At 30.8% G+C, this 22,422-nt stretch overlaps 1 protein-coding gene across 1 annotated transcript in view; it reads right to left on the minus strand.

Annotated features, from left to right (window-relative positions):
• The window catches only part of LOC142329586 (importin-4-like), a 77,038-nt gene that overhangs the window by 46,096 nt on the left and 8,520 nt on the right, over window positions 1-22,422 (minus strand). Inside the window, exons 4-5 of the mRNA XM_075374292.1 lie at window positions 18,377-18,562; window positions 15,558-15,815 (exon numbers count right to left, since the gene is read on the minus strand). Coding sequence (XP_075230407.1) covers window positions 15,558-15,815; window positions 18,377-18,562 — 444 coding nt within the window. The remainder of the gene's footprint in view (window positions 1-15,557; window positions 15,816-18,376; window positions 18,563-22,422) is intronic.

Genomic DNA, 22,422 nt, shown 5'->3' on the forward strand with positions numbered 1-22,422 from the left:
ATAATAATGTATATATGGGAAAAGCAAATCAATTTATAATAATAATTTTAAAGAAATAAAGGATCCAACTTTGAAAAAAAAAACATGTTCTAAAATTAATAAATGTAAATGTTTTCAAAGATACTTATAATAAAAAAAATTTAATCTAACTGATACTCATGCCCCCATATTTAAATCCTTATCTAAGATTCATAGATTGTTTTCCCAAAGTTCACTTACAAATTTTATTAATTCATCTACACATCAACAACTAAGCAAATTTATATCTACTATGTTGAAGGAAAACATCAAATTAAATAACAAATACAATCTAAAAAAATTGTTATGAATTAATAAAATTGATAAACAAATCAACTAGACATTTCTAATAAACATTTCTCAATAAACATTTCTAATCCTTTTAAGTAATGTTGATGACATTATATAATATATATGAATTATAAAAAGAATTGTATGACCAACCACTCTTTTTCTATTAGAGCTAAAGAACATATTAATAGTATAAAGAAAGGCTATTTGGATAAATCCAATTATGTATGCTAAACACATTTTACAAAATTAACATAAATACAATCCTAATAATTTTACTAAAATATTAAATTTTTCCAATGATTTTTATAAAATCGGCATTCTTGAAGAATTTCTTATATTATTATAACAATAAATTAATCAATGAACAAACCAAATTTAATTTATAACAACCAAGACACTTTTACGTAACTGACATAATTACTTTTACACAATGATGACTAGTTGTTATGAATTTAATATTTTATATTTTTTTAATTTAAGTTTTTTTTAATCTTCATGTTTTAAATTCCAAAACAATTTCTCTTGAAGATGGTCAAATGGCCGAAAGTACTAGAGACATAATATAAATTGTTGGTAATGTTGACTTTTATTTTATTTTTATATTATAACTAATTTCATATACCAATGATGCCATGTTTGAACATTTTAATAATATAATCGGAGGACTAAATAAATTAAAATAAATACTGACATTAAGAAATAAAAAACTTTACTGCTCTTTACAACAAATCATTCACATGTATATCTGTTAAGAATTAGATTATGCTTAAATGTATATTGTTTAAATAATATCAATATTTATATACTTTGGTCAGCTCTCCCAGCCCCAATACTGTCCCCTAAGTATTTATTTATTTATTTTTTTTTTGGAGCTACTACTATGCCTAGGAAGACATTAAAAAATTGGTTAAAAAAATACGCAACAGGATACACTTTTTCTATTTCTGGCGAAAGGGGAAAATGATGGGGTAAGATTCTTTTTTAAAGTGGTAAAATAAACATGCACTACATGTACTGAACTTAAAAGTAGGGTTATGTATGCAAAACCCTTCCATTCTCCTGGAGATATTGACCCTAAAATTTTACCAACAAATTGTCCTGTATACAGGAGTACCTGGACTAAATTTCATCAAAATCAGTTTATGCAGTCAAAGTTATTATAAATCTTTAAACATGCCAATACACGTACATACAAATATTACTTCCCACTTTTTGTTTGTTTTTTTGGGATCCCTGGGTCATGATTCATCAAGAAATGAAAAAAACCCAGACCCGATTTTTATGGTTACCGTACTTCCTTTCTATGATACCAGGAAAGCAAAAAACAACGTACACTTTATTTTTCCAGGATCAATGCTGCAGATGCAGTCACACGTGACTGGGCAAAGGTTAAAGTTAAAATCTAGTATACGTCATGTACGATTTGTCTCCTGTTCATTTGTTTTCAGTGATGTGCTATCATGTACAAAAAAAAAACTCATGAACATACATGCATTACTTTACTTTTTTGGTTTTTTTGAGGTTTCTGGGTCAAAAAACATCAAGAAATGAAAAAACAGATTACCACCTTGCTTTCCTTTTTACCTTTGACTTCCTTATTAGCTCTAGAGTTATGATCCCAGGAAACTAAAAATTAAGAAAAATCATGTATACAGAACCTGAAGTGATAATTGATGGTTTTGTATGTTTGTGTAACTATAATTTATTACTGTGAAAAGAGTATGTGAAAAGAACATAGGAAAATTACTGTTTGTAACTTTTACTTTATTACTCTATATTGATAAACACAATAAACATTTTATGTAATAAGTTTACTTAGATACACTAATACTAAAACAAAATGTTTATTTTTAATAACCTGTTCCAGACTCTAGACTCTATGTTAACATGCTTAAAACAACACACAGTGAATTTTTAACAGCTGCAAAAGTGATCCCTAATAACATTCCCTATCATTTAAATACTGTTTATGATGAAACTGTTCATCCAACTGTGAGATAGCAGGCAATAAAGTTTTATCCATCAGGAGCTGGTTAAGTAAATTTTGAGATGAACCTCACAGAGGTCAATCAACTTCTGTAACTGATTATACGCATCAAAAGAAGATAGAAAAAAATATTAAGGAAGTCTGTTGCATCATTATAATCCAAAAAAAGGACAAAGCATGGGAAATTTGCACTTGAGAAATTTAGAACACAACTCTCTGCAAACTTCTCTTAATAGTATTCAAGAATGTTCTCTATAACATGTCTTGATAAGATCTAGTTACTATTTAAGATAAGATTTAGTTACTATGAGACTATGAAGAACATGAAGACTATGTTCTCTATAATAGTATTCAAGAACCAAACATTTCATATGACAAATTACCTTGAAGTTCACATAACATTTATGTGATATTTAGTTTTTAGAAGAGGTGCATTTAATGTTTATAATTCGAATGAGACAAAGAAACTACTGCAATACAATAATGATTGGTCTCGACACTACTGCTGAGATTCTTGTGAAGTTAATATTCACTCATTCCATACTCCATACTCACTGAATTGGTGCCATGAAATTTTCCTTTCTTCTTGAGTTTAAAGAGTGGCCATAAAAAGGGCATTCATTTCACCATTGATGATGAAGTGAAGGATGTAATGAAGTCATAGATCTTGTGATCACTACTGTGTACTTCTTTGCTGGTATGAAAAACTGTTCTCTATTGGGAAAAATGTAGTGGCTATGCTGAAAAGTAAAAGTGCTTACCTTTATTTTGTAGCCCATAAAATTGGAATATTACTTTTAAGCTGCCTCTCATATGTGTAAAAAGATAAATAGAAAATATAAAAAAAGTAATATTTACATAATACATAAAAAAAATTTTCAACGAAAGATTACAAAATAATATAAAAAATAAATAAAGCACCAAGATTATTTTAAATAAAAATCATCAACCATTATTCGTTGACTAGATTATAAAATCTAGTAGTCTTGTACTACCTTTCATTCTAAGATATCAAAGTTTAATTCTATTTAAGTAAAAGTAAAAAGTTAGTATTAACTGAGTTAATACCAGTTCAGTTTGTGCTGAATTTAGCAAATTAAAGTTTAATTTGCTAAATTCAATTAAATTGAATTAATAAAGTAAAAATTGAAACGAGAATACAAATATGAAAATACGAATTAGTAAATGTGATTAATTTAATGTTTTATTAAAAATTTATAACTTTGTAAGTTTATTCTAATAACTGTCTAGAAGAAAGTTAAAAATTTATAAAATATGTGTCAATTTATCCTCCTCTATGAATCATGAGACCTTGTCGATGGTGAGGGGACTTGAGTGCTCAGTGATACAGAATCGCTGGACAGAAGGTGCAACCATATCGGAAAGGTATCTGTTGATAATCAGACTAAAACGACTTTCAGGACATTCAGTCCTAAAAGAGGGCAGCAGCTCTCTCAGTAGTTGTTGAGGGCGTAGGTCAAGAAGACTTAAACAGCGATATCAACATCACTCAATCTTCTGAGTACTGCGCAGCTGAAAGCAATAGAAAACTACAGCTGCTTTTTTCAAAGAAAATGTAGTTCTCTGCATTTTCATGTAACAAAGATGGAGATGCCTTCCTTGATAAAATATTCTGGAGGTAAACTAGTCTCCTGTTAAGATTGCCAGGTGAGGACTACAAAGGAAGGATCGCCAGAAAATTAAAAAATAACATTCTACAAGACAGAGCATGGAATATTAGAAGTCTAAAAAAGGTTGGAAGGTTACAAAATTTACAGAGGGAAATGGATAGGTTAAATCTAGATGTACCAGGAATTAGCAAGGTTCGATGGGAATAGGAAAACTATTTTTGATCAAGTGATTTTAGAATAATTAACTCAGCTTCAAATAAGGGCAAGCAGGAGTAGGTTTCATAATGAACAAGAAGATAGGGAAGCAAATAGAATATTTAAAAATGCATAGCGATAGAATCATTGTAATAAGGATAGACTCAAAACCTAAGATGATGATTGTTAACGTCTATATGCCTGCACGTGCACATGATGATAATGTGATAATGAGGTAGTGTGTGTATACAAAGAAACTGACAAAGCAATTGAACAAAAAAAGGAGATGAAAATTTAATAATGGTTGGAAATTGGAATGCAAGCATTGAAAAAGGCAAGGAAGAAAATATTGTGGATGAATACAAGTTGGACAAGAGGAATAAAAGAGGGGACTGACTTAAAGAGTTTTGCACAAAGTATAATTTTGTAATTGCAAACACACAGTTTAAAAATGATAATAGAAGAATATAGACATAGTAAAAGCCAGGTGATACTGCAAGATATCAGATATGAATTTCTACAGATATTGAATTTGAGTATTTTCAACCTACTAAATTTGGAATAATTACCAGTGTTATATTTTCAAGCTTCCATTTCAGCTAGTAACTTAATCAAAAACACTTTTTGCTGTCTATTTTTGAAAACATTTGCCATAGTAAAAGTAGAACTGTCTTTTAATTCATTATTATTACTCCTACAAAATAGAAGTTTAAACTGTTTTTTTTGTTGCAAGTGGACTTAATACTGCAACTGGTAATGCTGTAACAGGAGGTGGCTTACAATAAGATTCTAATTTTTTGAGTTTTTAGTTAACAATGCTTTTTTATTGGATACTACTACATCATTTTAAAGATTAACAGATTAAATATGATCAATTATTATGAGAATTCACTAAATCCATAGATACTTTATTCGATTTCAGATTTAAATTTCCAGATTATCTTTGCTTTAATCGACCATTACCAAGATGTGAAGTTAATTGAAACCCAACCACCAAAGAATACTGGTATCCATTATCTAGTATTCAGATCCGTATAAAAGTAACTACCTTTATTAGGATTTGAACCTTAGAACTCTTGACTTATAAAATCAGCTGATTTGCGATGATGAGTTCATCACTATACCAACCCAGAGGTCACAAAAGTTACTGCACAAAAAGAGCACCCACTGTGGAAACATTAAGCACAGCTGTTACAGGTAACTTTCGTTACTTGGAAACTGTCAATCCTATTACATGAATACTTTGTATATTAAATATAAACACAAGTTTCCCACGAGAACATGATTGTGAAATGAATATAATTATTATTTTAATTTTAAATTCTGAAAATTGGTGCAAGTATGATTTTACAGGAAAGGATTACTTTGGACTTATTTTGGATTTGAACAAACCAAGGACAAAAAAAAATTGGTTTTTTTCAAGCATCTCATGATATTGCAAAGGGATTCATGATTAGGATTCAAAGTAAAACATGAAACTTCTGTCACATGTGCACATGGAATATACTAAGATGCCATTCTACTTCTCCATTGCAGGTTAGAACATACAATAAATGAACCTTGAGAAACAATTGTTTCCAACCAAAATTCTAAATACAGAAATCAAAAAAGCCTATTAGTTACAGACAATAATGATACAGTCAACTGAAAAAAACTTCACCATTAACACACAAATTAACATGTATAGCAGCAGCTGGTAGAAAATGGCTTTTGTTTTTGGGACATTACATTTAGTTAGTTACTGAATTGAGAATTTCAGTATTACAAATGATAAATTTTGTTAATTAGACAAGTAGTTAAGTCATCACAAATCTGCTCTCATTAGTACTTAAATGTTGCAGGACTTAGATTTGAATTCTGTGAAAAATATGGTTACGTTAATGAGTTTTAATGATACAAAACTAAATAAAACTTTTTCCATTTTTATTCAATGAATGCAATCAGAAGTGAATTTTTTTAAATGTGATTCTGTAATTACAGCAATGTTTGGATTTACTATAATTCCTTATATTTACAGTTTATTTTGCCTGAAGCATCAAGATTTTTAGCGGCAGTAAAACTATAGATGAGTTTGCACTTCATTGCTGTGTTGTTGAGTGCTGCTCTGCGGACAATTAATGAAATAACACGTACAGCTGAAGGGCCAGTTCAGATGTGGAATTCATATAGTGAACATAATACATAATAAGGTTAAAATAGTTAATATAATACAATACAAAATTCAGTTCAATTAAGTTATAATTCAATTCAGTTAATACAAAATGTTTTTGAATAAAGTTACAATTCAACTAAAGTGGGATTCATTTGTTCCCAACATTATTTGGTGCCGAAACCCAGGCTTGTTGCGACGACTCACATGTTTGGAATTTTCAAGTTATCATTCGCAAGAGAGGAACTTAGTTTTATTTATGTATTCATGTAACTATTATAGGCCTTATTTTATTATTATCAACTGTATACATCAGTAGAGTTTTCTAGCGTAAACGAGCTCAATACTTAATTTAATTTTAGATCAGTATTATTATTATTCTTTTATGATTGTTATCATTATTGTTATTCTTCACTAATATCAACACGATACAACTCAAATGACAAAACCTGATTTATTGATTGCCCAACGGGCCGTATAAAAAGCAATTTAACTAGATTTGAAGCATTTTTTTTTTTAGATTTCAAGCCAATCGGTCATTTGCTGAATTGCAAATAAGATTAGAAAGAACTAAAAACTTAATTGTTGGATTTAATAGCATTCAGGATCAAATTGAGGATTATTTTATTGAAAGCAACCCAAGCGAACCCTTAGACTCAAATGCTGAAAGACAAGAATTTGAAGACAAATTCTATAATATTATCAGTAAAGCCGAAGCAGTTTTTCTCCCTGCTGCAAACAACAGTAACGATTTTTTCCACTAATGCTAGCGTTCCATTCATGAAAGAAGCTTACGCGGTCCCTCAAATAAGATTCCGCAGCTTGATATTACAACCTTTTCCAGTTTGTACGAAGACTGGACTCCATACAAGGAACTCTTCAAGGCAATCATTGACAAAAATACTCTGATAGACGATGTTCACAAATTATACTATCTCTGGGTATCTCTTAAGGGAGGTACCGCTGCAAAAATAATAGATGCAGTTGACCTAAGTTCTCAGTTATAAGGACGTATGGGATCTATTAGTTAGCAGATTTCAAAATGAAAGAGTTATCATTGAATCACACATTAAAGCAATTTTTGATCAGCAAAATACTGAAAGGGAATCTAGCTCTTCCCTCAGGCATCTTCTTGACAATACAACCGCCCACTTAAATGTACTTTCTACCCTGAAGCAACCAATAGAACATTGGGATTCCTTATTAATCCACGTGCTGTCTCTTAAACTAAATTTCATACAAGTAAGGAAAGGCAAATGGTGAAAAGAGAATTCACCATTTAAAGAATTCACAGAGTTTCTAGATAAACGTTCCCACATATTAGAGGCAATAGCCAATAGTAGTGTGAAAAGGCAAATTTTGGCTCAGGCTCACACAAATTCAAAGTCATTACAATTAAAAAAATACCTATCAATTGAAGAGCTATAATCCTAACATTACAAGTAGCAAACCTACTTTCTTAGCTACTCAAAATACCAACAACTCAAATTGCTCCTTGTGTAAAAAATATAAAATATTTAACTGACCTACCTTCACAGAAATTTAAATGAAAAAAAGATCATGTAAAGAAGATTAACTTATGTTTCAACTGTTTGTGATCTGGACACATGAGAAAGGATTGCAAGCTAATCAGTACGTGTCAAATATGCTCTCAAAGATACAATTCGCTTTTACATCCATCGACATACATACTAAGGCAGAATCAATCCATGCAGGTATGCCAAGTGACAATCCAAATCAAATACCAAGTAAAAATGTCAAAATTGTCAGTCACTCTATTGACAAACATATATCTCAAAAACAGATCTTATTATCTACTGCCGTAATAGAAATATTAGACAGATTTGGTCATTTCATTACATGCCATGGATTACTTGACTCAGGGTCCTCAATCAACATCATGAGTGAATCTCACTCTCTTAGGAGCTGAAGCTTCCTACGGAAAGGCTGAAACATTTATAGCCGGCGTTGGATCCATTAACACAGCTGCCCAACATTGTGTAAGTGCAGTAATAAAATCCAGGAATTAAAATTTTAGGACTCAACTTGACTTTCATGTCTTACCAAAAATCACACAGTTGCTTCCAAACACAAGGGTTATTAACACTTCAGACTGGAAACTTCCGCAAAACGTCGTGTTGGCAGATCCTTTATTAAATCGATCTTAAAGAATTGACATTTTAATTGGGGCAGAATTTTTCTTTGATTTATTGTGTGTGGGTCAATTTAGACTCAAAAATAGCAGTATTGTGCTAAAACTACAAAACTACATTTGGTTGGATAATTTCTGGTTCCTTGCTAAATTCACCATCCGTTAATGTTGAAATCCACTGTTATCTAACAACCGTTAGTGATACTGACAAGCAGTTGCAATCAATTGAAGAAGTAAATGGTTACAGAAATAGCGAAACCCCTTTTACTGGAGAAGATGCTGCATGCAAAAATCACTTTATGCATAATGTAACAATAAATCAGGAAGGACGTTTTATTGTGACATTGTCTACAAGACTAAACATTACAACGCTAGAAAATTCCAGAGATGCAGCAATTAGGAGATTCTATTAACTTGAGAAGCAGTTAAGTAGAAATAAAGCTCTAAGGGAGCAATACATAGAGTTCATGGAAGAATACAAGAGTTTAGGTCATATGGAAGCAATTGATGAGAAAATGATTGTCAACCCTACTTACTACATTCCACATAATTCAGTTATAAAACAAGACAGTTCAACCACCAAGCTTCACACTGTTTTCGATGCTTCCTGCAAAACAGATACAGGTGTCTCGCTTAATGAATGCCTCAGAATCGGTCCAGTAGTCCAGGACGACTAAATTTCAATTATCACACGCTTTAGAAAACATAAATTTGTGATGACTGCAGACATTGAAAAAATGTACCGGCAAATATTAATTAATTCCCAACAGACAAACCTACAGCTGATCTTCTGGAGGAAGGATCCTGCTGAACCACTACAAGTATTCAAGTTACTGACGCTCACATATGGTACAGCGTCCACACCTTACCTAGCTACAAGATCAGTACAACAGCTTGCAATAGATTTTCAGCACTCACTTCCTGAAGGAACCTCAGCTGCCCTGACAGATTTTTGTGTGGAAGACATAGTGACAGGCGCAGACTCTATTAATGAAGCGCTCGAAATACAGACTCAATTATTAAAAATCCTGAAAGGGGGATGTTTTAAGCTAAGAAAGTGGTGTGCAAATGATTCAAGGTTATTAGAAAACTTGTCTTAGGATCAAGTGGAGGCTAAGTCAACTTACGACATAAATCATGACGACTCTGTCAAAACATTAGGACTGCGCTGGAATCCACAAGCAGATACATTTCACTTTGTTTTAAAATTTCACAGTACCACTGCTAAGCATATAAGCAAAAGAATAATTCTTTCTGAGATTTCAAGAATTTTTGATCCGTTAGGTTTAATTGGGCCAGTTGTGCTGACAATGAAAATCCTCTTGCAGAAGCTGAGCTGGGACGAAAGTGTCCCCCTTCACATTTATAATGAATGGCTCAGAATTAGGAATTCATTTACTGCACTCAACCATTTAAGGATACCCAGATACATACATCAATACTTCTGCAGATTGCAACTTGCAAATGCACACATTTTCTGACGGAAAGAGGATATGGTGCCTGCGTATACCTGAAAAGTGAAGATAATCAAGGCAATATCAACGTCATACTTGTGTGCTCAAAATCCAGAGTGGCTCCCCTCAAAAAGTTGACTTTACCAAGATTAGAGATGTGTGGTGCCACTCTAGCTGCTGAATTGGCACAAAAAACGGCCACGTCATTAAAGCTTTAATCAACATTAATGGTCAGATTCCAAAATTGTTTTGGCTTGAATAGCATCACCCTCTACTAACTGGAATATATTCGTATCAAATAGGATATTAAGGATCCAGGAAATATCAGAAACATATATGTGGTGTCATGTTAAGAATGAAGACAATCCTGCTGACATGTCATCACGGGGCTCATCAGTCGACCAACTAACTAAATCATCACTTTGGTGGAATGGTCCACAGTGGCTGTCAGAAACCTCAAATTGGAATCAACTACAAGAATCCGAATATTCTGTAAATGAATTGCTGGAGCGCAGATCAACACAATCATTTCGCATTATCGACATGGAAGATGATTTTACTCACAGATTTTCATCATTCATTAAGCTCAAACGAGTAACTGCATACATTCTTAGATTCATAAACAATTTGAAAGAGAAAAACAAAGATAAACAACTTGGACCATTACTAGTAACTGAACTAGGACAATCAGAAACCATTCTTGTGAAATTAAATCAAAGAAAAGAATTCAATTATAAATACAATCAATTAAGAAACGGCAAAGAATTAGAAATATCCAGCAAACTACTATCCCTGTCCCCATTTATTGACAGCAATGAGATCGTCAGGATAGGCAGTAGAATTAAAAATTCTGATTTCACTTACAACCAAAGGCATCCAATTCTATTGCCTTACAACAGTGATTTAACAAGGCTCATCGCAAGGCATGAACACATAAGACATGCTGGCTCTACTCACATCTCTTTGATTGAAATTTTGGCTGGTCAATGGCCGTAGACTTGCAAAGCAAATAGTTTGTGAATGCATAACCTATTTTAGAGCTAAACCAAGATTCATACAATAGCAAACGAGTGACCTACCTGTTGAGCGAATACAGTCAGTCAGACCATTTTTAAAAGTCAACATTGACTACTGCGGACCAATTGAAATACTTACTACTCACAGACAAGGAGCTAACGACATAAAGGGGAGTATCACTATTTATTTGTATGGCTACCAAGGCAATCCACTTAGAGCTTGTCCAAGAATTAACTACAAATGCCTTCATTGCAGCATTGCATCGTTTTTTCGCTCGCAGAGGAAAATGTTCTAAAATATTCAGCGATAATGCAAAGAATTTTGTTGCAGCTTGGAATGAGTTAAAGCTGCTATTTTCCTTACCAGCACATAATGAAAGAATCACTGCAGTTCTTTCTAATGACAATATAACTTGGAAATTCAGTCCTCCCCGGTCCCCGCATTTCAGTGGATTGTGGGAGGCAGGAGTCAAATCCATTAAGCATCACTTTCTCAGAATAACTGGCAGAGCATCGCTCACTTATGAAGAATTAAACACAGTATTATGTCGTATTGAAGACTGTCTGAATTCTCGTCCATTGACTCCTCTCTCTTCCAATCCATCAGATCTAGCACCATTAACCCCTGGGCATTTCTTAATAGGTCAACCACTCACCATGATTCCAGAAGAATACACTGAAATGAGTAGCAACCTTCTCAACAGATGGCAACATATTAAACAACTAAGTCAACACTTTTGGTCGAGATGGCGCAAGGACTACATCAGTGAGCTGCAGCAACGTGTAAATTGGAAGGGAGCCTCTTAAAATCTGCAAAATGGAACCGTAGTTTTAATTCATGAAGATAATGTTCCTACCTCAGTTTGGAAATTGGGTCGTGTAGTAGAGACCATCAAGGGACAAGATGGCAAGGTTAGAGTAACACCAGTGCAGACCAAAACACAGACACTTAAACGGAGTATAACCAAGTTATGCCCCCTCACAAGTTTAGAATGACTTTTTAATATTTTGTATTGAACATTTAAATATTTGCATTTCAGCTATATGAAGTTTTTATGTTTTTTACTTTGTTAATTTCATTGTTTCATTTTTTTTTTTGTAACGTTTCCAAGGTGGGCGGAATGTGTTGAGTGCTGCTCTGCGGACAATTAATGAATAACACGTACAACTGGAATTCATATAGTGAACATAACACATAATAAGGTTAAAATAGTTAATACAATACAATACAAAATTCAGTTCAATTAAGTTATAATTCAATTCAGTTAATACAAGATGTTTTTGAATAAAGTGTTTATACAATTGAACTAAAGTGTGATTCATTTGTTCCCTAACAATCATAATTTCCTAACTTCTATGAAATTAGTTAATATTAATAGCAGAATCTCTAATTACAGATAGGTGAAATTATGATTTACCTAAAAGTAAAGTAAAAGTAAACTAAAGTAGCTTTGCAACAAAGTAAGAAATGTATTTTCTACATTTTTATGGTACTTTGTTTAGTTTTACTTTTCATTAATTAATTTTTAACAGTTATCTCATTCAATCTCCACACAGTTAAAATTATTTGATTAATTACAATCAGGAAAAAAGCTTACAACAATGATGGCATCAATTTTAATTACTATAGTAACTACATACATATATTTATTAATGTCAGATTTGCTTTGTTCTCATTTATAATTATTATTTAGAATTTTGTTAGAAAAATTGTTTTTTTAAGTTAAATTTTAATTATTTTATTAAACAAAATTATTTTTTGTTTTGAGTAATGAACAAAGATTCTAAAAAAGAAAAGAAAATGTTTACGAACCTTAAATGGGGACCCTTTAAGGTCCCTAAACAAACTACTTTGGCTAACATTAAAACAAACAAAACTTTAAAAAAAAATGATGAAATTGTACAAAAAAAAAAGGATTTGTCAAAATTTAAAATTTCCACAAATCCGTTTTTTAATTTTTTACGTATGTTGCGTATGAAATATGAAGATACGCATTCCGTAGTTGAGATAGCTAAATTGGGAGGATGGATGTGGAAACGAATGACTCCATTACAAAAACAACCCTTCCGACAACAAGCCCAGGCTATGAGAAACATAAAAAGAATTTTGGAGTCGAAGGTCAAGTATTGTGTTTATCAGGAGCAGATGAAGAGTTAAGTCAGGTGAGGGGTCAGGTCAGGAGTCGATTTTTTTTTTAAACCAGAAAACACCTATGCGTTATCATTGCCCGGAATATTTTTTTTACACCCAGTTTAAAAATCATAATAGAAGAATATACACATGGAAAAAGCCAGGCGATAATGCAAGGTATCAGATAGATCATATCATAGTTAAGCAAAGATTTAGAAATCAACTCGTCGACTGCAAAACTTACTCTGGAGCAGATATTGATAGCGACCATAATTTGGTGATAATGAAATGTAGATCAGGGTTTAAAAACCTGAAGAAAAGATGTCAGATGAATCGGTGGAATTTAGAGAAGCTTGATGAAGAGGAAGTAAAGAAGATTTTTGAGGAGGACATCGCAAGAGGTCGAGTAAAAAAGATAAAGTAGAGAATATAGAAGAAAAGTGGGAGAATGTTATAAAGGAAATTCTTAAATCAGCAGAAGCGAACTTAGGCGAAACAAAGACAACGGGTAGAGAACCTTGGATTTCAGACGATATATTGCAGCTAATGAATGAACTTAGAAAATATAAGCATGCTAGTGATAAAGAAAGAAAAAGGAACTGTAGACAATTAAGAAATACTACAAACAGGAAGTGCAAACTAGCGAAAGAAGAGTGGATTAAAGAAGAGTGTTCAGAAGTGGAAAGAGAAATGAACATTGGTAAAATAGAAGGGAGCACACAGGAAAGTTAAGGAAAATTTTGGGGTACATAAATTAAAATCTAATAATGTGTTAAATAAAGATGGTACACAGATTTATAATACAAAAGGCAAAGTCGATAGGTGGGTGGAATATATTGAAGAGTTATATGGAGGAAATGAATTAGAAAATGTTGTTAAAGCAGATGAGGATGAATGGGAAGAAAAAATACTGAGATCTGAATTTAAAAGCATTAAAAGATTTGAATGGCAGAAAGGCTCCTGGAATAGACGAAATACCTGTAGAATTACTGCGCAATGCAAGTGAGGAAGCAATTGATAGATTATACAAACTGGTGTGTAATATTTACGGTTCGGTCAGACTAAAACGATTGTTATAGTCATTTAACCAAAGAAAGCTGGAGCAGATAAATGTGAAGAATACAGAACAATTAGCTTAACTAGCCATGCATCAAAAATCTTAACTAGAATTCGGTACAGAATAATTGAGAGGAGAGTGAAGAAGTGTTAGGAGAAGACCAATTTGGTTTCAGAAAAAGTATAGGGACAAGGGAAGCAATTTTTAGCCTCAGATTAGAAGGAAGATTAAAGAAAAACAACCAACATACTTGGCATTAATAGACCAAGAAAAGGCATTCGATAATGTAGACTGGAATAAAATGATCAGCATTTTAAAAAAATTAGAGTTCAAATACAGAACTTACTTTTTAATCTTTACATAGAACTAGCAGTTGATGATGTTAAAGAACAATTTAGATCTGGAGTAACAGTACAAGGTGAAAAGATAAAGATGGTAAGATTTGCCGACTGTATAGTAATTCTAGCTGAGTAAAAAAGATTTAGCAGAAACAATGAATGGCATGGATGAAGTCCTACACAAGATCTACTGCATGAGAATAAACAATAACAAAACAAAAGTAATGAAATACCCCATACATCCTACATCCCTAACAATTTGCTTTACATATTCCAAACGCTGCCTGCCTGCACAATTTTTCCCATCTACCTGTCCCTCCAATATTGAAGTGACTATTTCAGGATGCCTTAGTATGTGGCCTATAAGTCTCTTTTCATTTAACTGTATTTTTCCGAATGCTTCTTTCTTTATCAGCTGCAACACCTCTTCATTTGTCACTTTATCCACCCATCTGATTTTTAACATTCTCCTATAGCACCACATTTCAAAAGCTTCTAATCTTCTTTTCTCAGGTTCTCCGATCGTTCAAGTTTCACTTCTGTATAAAGTGACGCTCCAAACATATACTTTCAAAAATCTTTTCCAGCATTCGGAAAAATACAGTTAAATGAAAAGAGACTTATAGGCCACATACTAAGGCATCCTGAAATAGTCACTTCAATATTGGAGGGACAGGTAGATGGGAAAAATTGTGCAGGCAGGCAGCGTTTGGAATATGTAAAGCAAATTGTTAGGGATGTAGGATGTATGGGGTATATCGAAATGAAATGGGCACTAGATAGGATATCTTGGAGAGCTGCATCAAACCAGTCAAATAACAGAAAACAAAAAAAAAATTTAACTGATATTGTTATTAATAAAAATTATTATTATATTTTCTGCTAAGAACACTATGATTTCTATGTTAAGTACTGTTTACCTTTCTTAGCTTCATCATTCTTTTATTATATGTTGATGTGTTTCAGAATAACTCCATATTGTACTCTATTAACTCTGTTGCAGTCAATAAGTTTTGACACTAGAGTTATTATCGAACACGTCAACATATAATAAAAGAATGACACTAAGAAAGTTAAACAGTACTTAACATAAAGATTGAACTGATACTTAAAGAGAATGACATAAAAATCTTACTTTCTTTTTTATTCGAATAACATTACCAATAAAACTAAGAGCTTTTATTGGTAGATCCAGACCAACAGTCCTGTCAACAGCTAATTCAAGACAAACTGACACTGCCAATTTTAAATGAGGCACAAGAACGGTGGTTGCATTTTCTAAAAGTTCATCTAATAGTTCCATTGCTTCTACTGCTCTATCTGGACGTAACCTTGAAAGTGCTTTTATTACTTCTAAAACTCTAGGCATTGCTTCATGATAAAGATTTACCATCTGTAACAAAAAACTAATGTAAAGCCTCTGTACTTAAAGATTAGCTATTATTAAATAAAATAAACTAAGTATTATTTTGATTGCTGATCTGATTCAATGGAATTATATACCAGTGCTTATACTTTAATAAATTAATTATACTTTTAATTTTTGAATTTACTCTGTAAAATTTAATTAGTATGAAATATGTCACTTTCACATTTTAATCTTTTTCACTCTTTTTGTCATAAATTCAATTTGCTTTACACACTGTTCTCTACATCTTTCATCTGAATTTATACATGCATTGCAGTGTTTTTCTCCTTTGTTTGCAGTCTAGCTTCCTGCATACACCCCATAAATTCTCAATAGGATTGAGATCAGGAGAGTTTCCCAGCCACTATAACAAATGGATTTTATTGTCATTCATGGAACTTTTTGCCACTTTTGAAGAACGACAGGAAGCAAGTTCTTGTTGGAACACCCAATTTTTGCTTTCCATAAGAGGCAGAATTCTGTTTTTTCAAAATCAGAATATATATTTTTCTGTATAAAAAAAAAAATTAAGTTTATAATAGAAAAACATCTGCCAAGATTTTTTTACAGCACATTTCACTGAAACAATTGTTTGAGAGAAATAGACTCTCTATTTGGCTCTTGAACAAACTGCTGACATTTTTCTTCCCCAATCAAAGGATTTAATCAAATAAAATCACTTTAACTAATCTTTAAAAGTTGAATATACACATTTCTTATCCCATTGTAACCTCTTTTTCTTTGTATTTTCTGTTGACAGTTACTTATTCCTTGGATGATATGTATCCTGAACCTGTTGAGATGCCTTTATCATAAAAACGAATCATGAATTTCAACAAAGTCAGCAATTTCCCACTAAAGATCACAATTTGATTTTTGAAGATAACTACAGAATAACCTATCCAGCAAGACATCATTTCTTTTAGCAGTCTTTCTTTTTCTGCTACATTTTCCCTTTCATTACGATTTGACAGAACCAGTCCCTTTTTCATATAATTGAAATTGCCACAGTATGCTGCAATATGATAACAAGACATTAAAATATGTTCATAGAATTATGATTAAGTTTATTTTTTTAAAATCAATCTAAAATATTAAACAAATTTAATAAATTAATCTTATAAAACACTACTACATGTGTAAGTCATTTCAAACTAAAAATAGTTTACAAAATAATCAACAAAGGTGGGCCTTGCAAAGTGGCATATAACCTAATTCCCAACTGAAACTTCCTGTCATTAAGTAATGCTTTCATTTATCTAAACAACACTGTTTATGTGAATAGCGTTTGATCAATTTCATTGATTGCCCAAATATTTTGATGTATTTTTATAAATTAAATATATATTGCTTGCATTAGATTAGATATCAAATATTTTTAAAAGAAAAAATTACGATGATAATACAATCTCCAATGGTAATAAAACCAACATATTAAATTGTTTTTACTGCCAAGCTCATAATGTAGTTTAAGCATCATTAATATCTATGTTGTCATTAATATTTATTATTCTTCACATATTCACATCAGAAATATTATCTTGTAGAGTTTTTTCAGAAGATCAGTATGAGCTTTAAATGCAATGTGAATCATTGTCTGGAGGAGATCCATAAATACCAATCATGTAAACTTAAGTTTTCTGTGTATTATTTATTGGCTCTCAAGTTATTGTACTATTAATTTCTGACACTTGTTTTTTATATATATATTATTAATCAATAATTCACTACATTCATTATGAATTACAATCTATTTTATATTATTAATTTCTGTGTTTAATTTATTTTTATTATTTTGTATATAATTGATCACCCTATTAATAATGTCTGCATACGTATTAATCGTGCGAGACCAAGGATGATTTGATTTTCTATGGATTGTAACCAATAAAACTTTATTGCTATATACTGATGTGTTAATTTGCATATTTTTATTCATTTCAACAGTAACATCTGGATAATTTATTGTTCCATTTATACCTATTTCAAAAGTACATTTTAAATCTTTAAAATATGAATTGAGCTTATTTAAAATGACTAGGTGTTTATTATATATAACTGGATTATAAACAACAAAAACAACATCAATATGAGTGCATAATAATACATTATGCTATGATTAATGCCATAAACTATTTTGTTTTCAAAGTCTTGTTAATAAATTTTGGTCATGATAGCTGACAAAGGAAATCCTATAGGCAAGGTATTTTCCTGTGTATAACACTTGTCATTAAGTTTAAAGTAATTTTGTCGGCATATATTCCTTACAAAAGTGATGAAGTTATCAATAAATTTAGGGTTTTCATATATACATTTATATATTTATTAATAAATTTAATTCTACTTGTCATTTACTTCTAAAATAAAGTTATCTAATCTATTAAAGCAGATGACAGAATTATTTTTACAAATGAAAATATCAAATCAGACTTACACAACTATTTTAAATGATATTGCTAAGGTAATAATAAAAATGAAGCAACAGTCATATGACAATATGACTGTAGCTAACAAGCCACAATAATAACTTAAAAACTGGTACTCACAGCCTGGTCACCATCAACAGTAGGAACAAAGTGCGTCATACAAACAACTGTTAAGTATGCAACTGGACAAGCCAAATCAGTCAGTGATCTTAATGTTGAAATAAATAGAAATCCAAATAATTGTGCGTGCACAAGAAACTGATCAGTTGCTACATCAGACAGAACACTTAATGTGTAAAAACCCAGCTGGAAATAAGGCAAATTATTCTTTAAAACAATCTTCATATTTTATATTGCAGAGTTAATTAATTATAAAAAATAATTATATAAAAACTTAACCCTCAATATAAACAACCACCTAAATAAATAATATTCATAAAATCTAAAATCGTATTTTTCAGGTTTTAAAATATTTAAATCATTTTTGGAAAACAAGTCGCATTAATCTATTATGAATTGTAGAATGAAAATACAGAAACTGAAACAATTATGCGATTCAAATTCCAACATATTATATACACTGGATTTTCGTTTTAACATTTTTATGAATACAACATATTCTTTGAAATAACCATTAAATGTGCTATTAATGTACAATCATTTCATTCTCTTCCTACAGACACACACACACTCACACCATACTCATTCTATTCCACAGTTGCCACTAATATAATTTTGTTAATTATAACAAGACAGGTGTATTTTTTAAAGGTTCTTATATCAAATTAAAATTTGTAATTTCATAGAAAGAAAAGAAAAATACTTCATAAAACTTTGAAATATGTATTGTTAGACCAATTTTAATAATAATAACCAATGGGAAATTATTGCAACTGATCAAATATTCCGATTTTTTTTATGCCACGCTGTCTATCTAATAAAAAAAATAACACAATTTTGTTAACAACATTATGAATACCTATACATTTATATGTATATGCGTTGGTGTCAATTTTTCTTTACATTTTGGGAAATTTTAAATATGAATTTATGAAAATTTCTGAAAAAGGTGATTGATTAGTTTTAAAAAATCAAAGGCGATCGAACTTAAAGAAAATCTAACTTAAGTGTAAAATTTAATTTTTATGCAAGTGTCAAGAAAGTTCAGCAAAATAATTAACATTTTTTTAATAAAAAAAAAACTTTTTCAATAACAGAAACATCTGCAGTTATTAAAGTGTGTAATTTGCAACATGGAAAGTAACTTGACATTTATTACAAGAGTAGTATATAAATTTATATTTATTAGAAGTTTAATTGCTTTCTACAGAGGCATCTAATTCTACAGAAGTTGAATTGAACTACTTAAACTAATAGAATTTTAAAAGTTTAATTTTCTTCTATTTGGTTAGTTGATTTAGAGACATTAATTTATCAGTGTTAAAAAAGGGTCACAAGATTAATTAATAGAAGTACAGTTTTAACTAGAATCTTTGCCGTTTCTTCTCTGTGCACTTCTGACAGAATTTCTGATGTACACAAAAATTTTGCAGTAATGTTCCTGATTATTAGGCAGAAAAGATGTACAATGATTTTATATAAAATATTTCTGTTTCAAAATGGTGGATAAAATAGCTTTTGGGAACAGCACAGACTGTTGGCCCTCACATAATCATTGGCTGGTAACACTCTTTATGCATACCACTTCTATTTAGTAAACATTAAATAAGCATTGTTTTTTTTTTTTTGGCTGTAAAATGCTTTCATGTTATCACACAGAACAAACATACAAGAAAAAATACAAAACAAAAAACTAAAGCTATATTAAAACTAAATATTAAAAAATATCTAACGCTTACAACTAATAGCACAGATAAAATATCACTAAAATCTTATAACTAATATCACAGTCGTAAACTTAAAACAAAATTTATTTAAAATAAAAGCAAACATAATGAATATATTTAACTAAACGTAACTAAAATTTAAAACTAAAAAATTAAATAAAAAACGTATAACTAATATCACAGTTGTAAACGTTAATTAAAAATAAATGTTTAACTAAACATAAACAAAATTTAACAAAGTCCAAGAGGAGTGTAAAGGGCTCCTTCTCAGATAACAGAAAAATTAAAGATACTAACAACAATATTAAATTTTCTGAATAAACTAATTTGTTGGAGAAATAACATCCGGTATAAAACTTTCTTATCACTGCCCAGGATTTGACAAATGTTTCTGGGCAATTTAAAATTACAAAGTAAGGCCACATCATAACACACACAACCCACAAGGATAAACACAGTTAAGTGACAGTCGCATTGAAAGCTCAGTGGTGCATTTTCTCCTGACATCAGACAACCATGAGAAAAAACTGTTGTAAACTTATTACATATGCAGTAGTGGGGGAAGAAATGAGACAAAGCAAGTGAGATACAGAAGTACCTTCTCTGGTTGTTAATCAGAATTTTTGTGACTTGGAGCAAGTGTTTACAACATTGTTAAAAAGTAAGATTATTTTCAGTACACCTTTAAATCACCCAATTAATAAAAAAATTCACCTACTATCAATAAATAAATTTTGTATTTTTGTTTCAATTTTTACTTTATTAATTCAATTTTATTGCAGAGTTTAATTTGCTAAATTCAGCACAAACGGAATTGGGCAAATATGCACAAAACAGTTTTAAAACTTTATATACAATGTATGAATAATCAACAAAAAAAAGCATATAATTCAATATAACAGAATCATAAATATATTAAAATCTGAACCTCATAAAGCACGGTCGATTCTACATTTGATTTCCTTTGTAATTATTAGATTCAGGCATCTCCCCAACACACATTGTTCCTGCTCTCAATAAAGCTTCAATTACTACAACAATCTCGTAAACAGATTCTATTATTTAATCTGATTTACACTTTTATACAGCATTATTACCTTACAACTAAACTATACACAACTATATTAGTCTACACTTTTATAACACAATTATTACCTTACAACTAAATTAAATTATTAGCGTAATAAAATTTGTACAGTAATAATTTATCAGATTTGCCCACGGAAAGAAATCATATTTTACATCAGACAATAGTTTCTAATTTTGAGATTACTGAAAATAATTACATTAAATTTCCTGAAATAAAAACAACTGACATCTGTTAACTTTCATTTATTTTTTTTTTACAAAATGAATTTTAAATAACTCCCTTTAATTATGTTACACTCATTTTAAGTGATAACAGTCGAATTATATAGATGTAATGATGTTATCATTACTACACACACTGTCACATCTATTAACCACTGTATAAATGCTGTCTTGAGTAACTAACAAACCTTACTGACTACTCAATTTTAGAGATGCCACTGTAAACTTCTTCCCAGTAAAACTTCCCACCAAATTTCTTTGCAATAAACATGAATATGTATTTCAGAAAATAAAAATTTTATTTTTTTAAAATAAACAAACCTACAACAGAATATTGAAGGCAGTATTATAAATACAGGAAAATTATTACGAAGATGGGAAAGATACTTTTTGTTTTTTAAATTGACACTTTTTTTTTGTCTTCAGTCATTTGACTGGTTTGATGCAGCGCTCCAAGATTCCCTATCTAGTGCTAGTCGTTTCATTTCAGTATACCCTCTACATCCTACATCCCTAACAATTTGTTTTACATATTCCAAACGTGGCCTGCCTACACAATTTTTTCCTTCTACCTGTCCTTCAATATTAAAGCGACTATTCCAGGATGCCTTAGTATGTGGCCTATAAGTCTGTCTCTTCTTTTAACTATATTGTCCATGATTGTCCAAGTTTCACTTCCATATAAAGCGACACTCCAAACATATACTTTTAAAAATCTTTTCCTGACATTTAAATTAATTTTTGATGTAAAATAATTTTATTTCTTACTGAAGGCTCGTTTAGTTTGTGCTATTCGGCATTTTATATCACTCCTGCTTCGTCCATCTTTAGTAATTCTACTTCCCAAATAACAAAATTCTTCTACCTCCATAATCTTTTCTTCTCCTATTTTCACATTCAGTGGTCCATCTTTGTTATTTCTACTACATTTCATTACTTTTGTTCTCTTCTTGTTTATTTTCATGCGATAGTTCTTGCATAGGACTTAATCTATTTCATTGTTTCTAG

Source organism: Lycorma delicatula, chromosome 8 (assembly GCF_047948215.1).
Source record: "Lycorma delicatula isolate Av1 chromosome 8, ASM4794821v1, whole genome shotgun sequence".
In the NCBI taxonomy this organism is placed as follows: domain Eukaryota; kingdom Metazoa; phylum Arthropoda; class Insecta; order Hemiptera; family Fulgoridae; genus Lycorma; species Lycorma delicatula.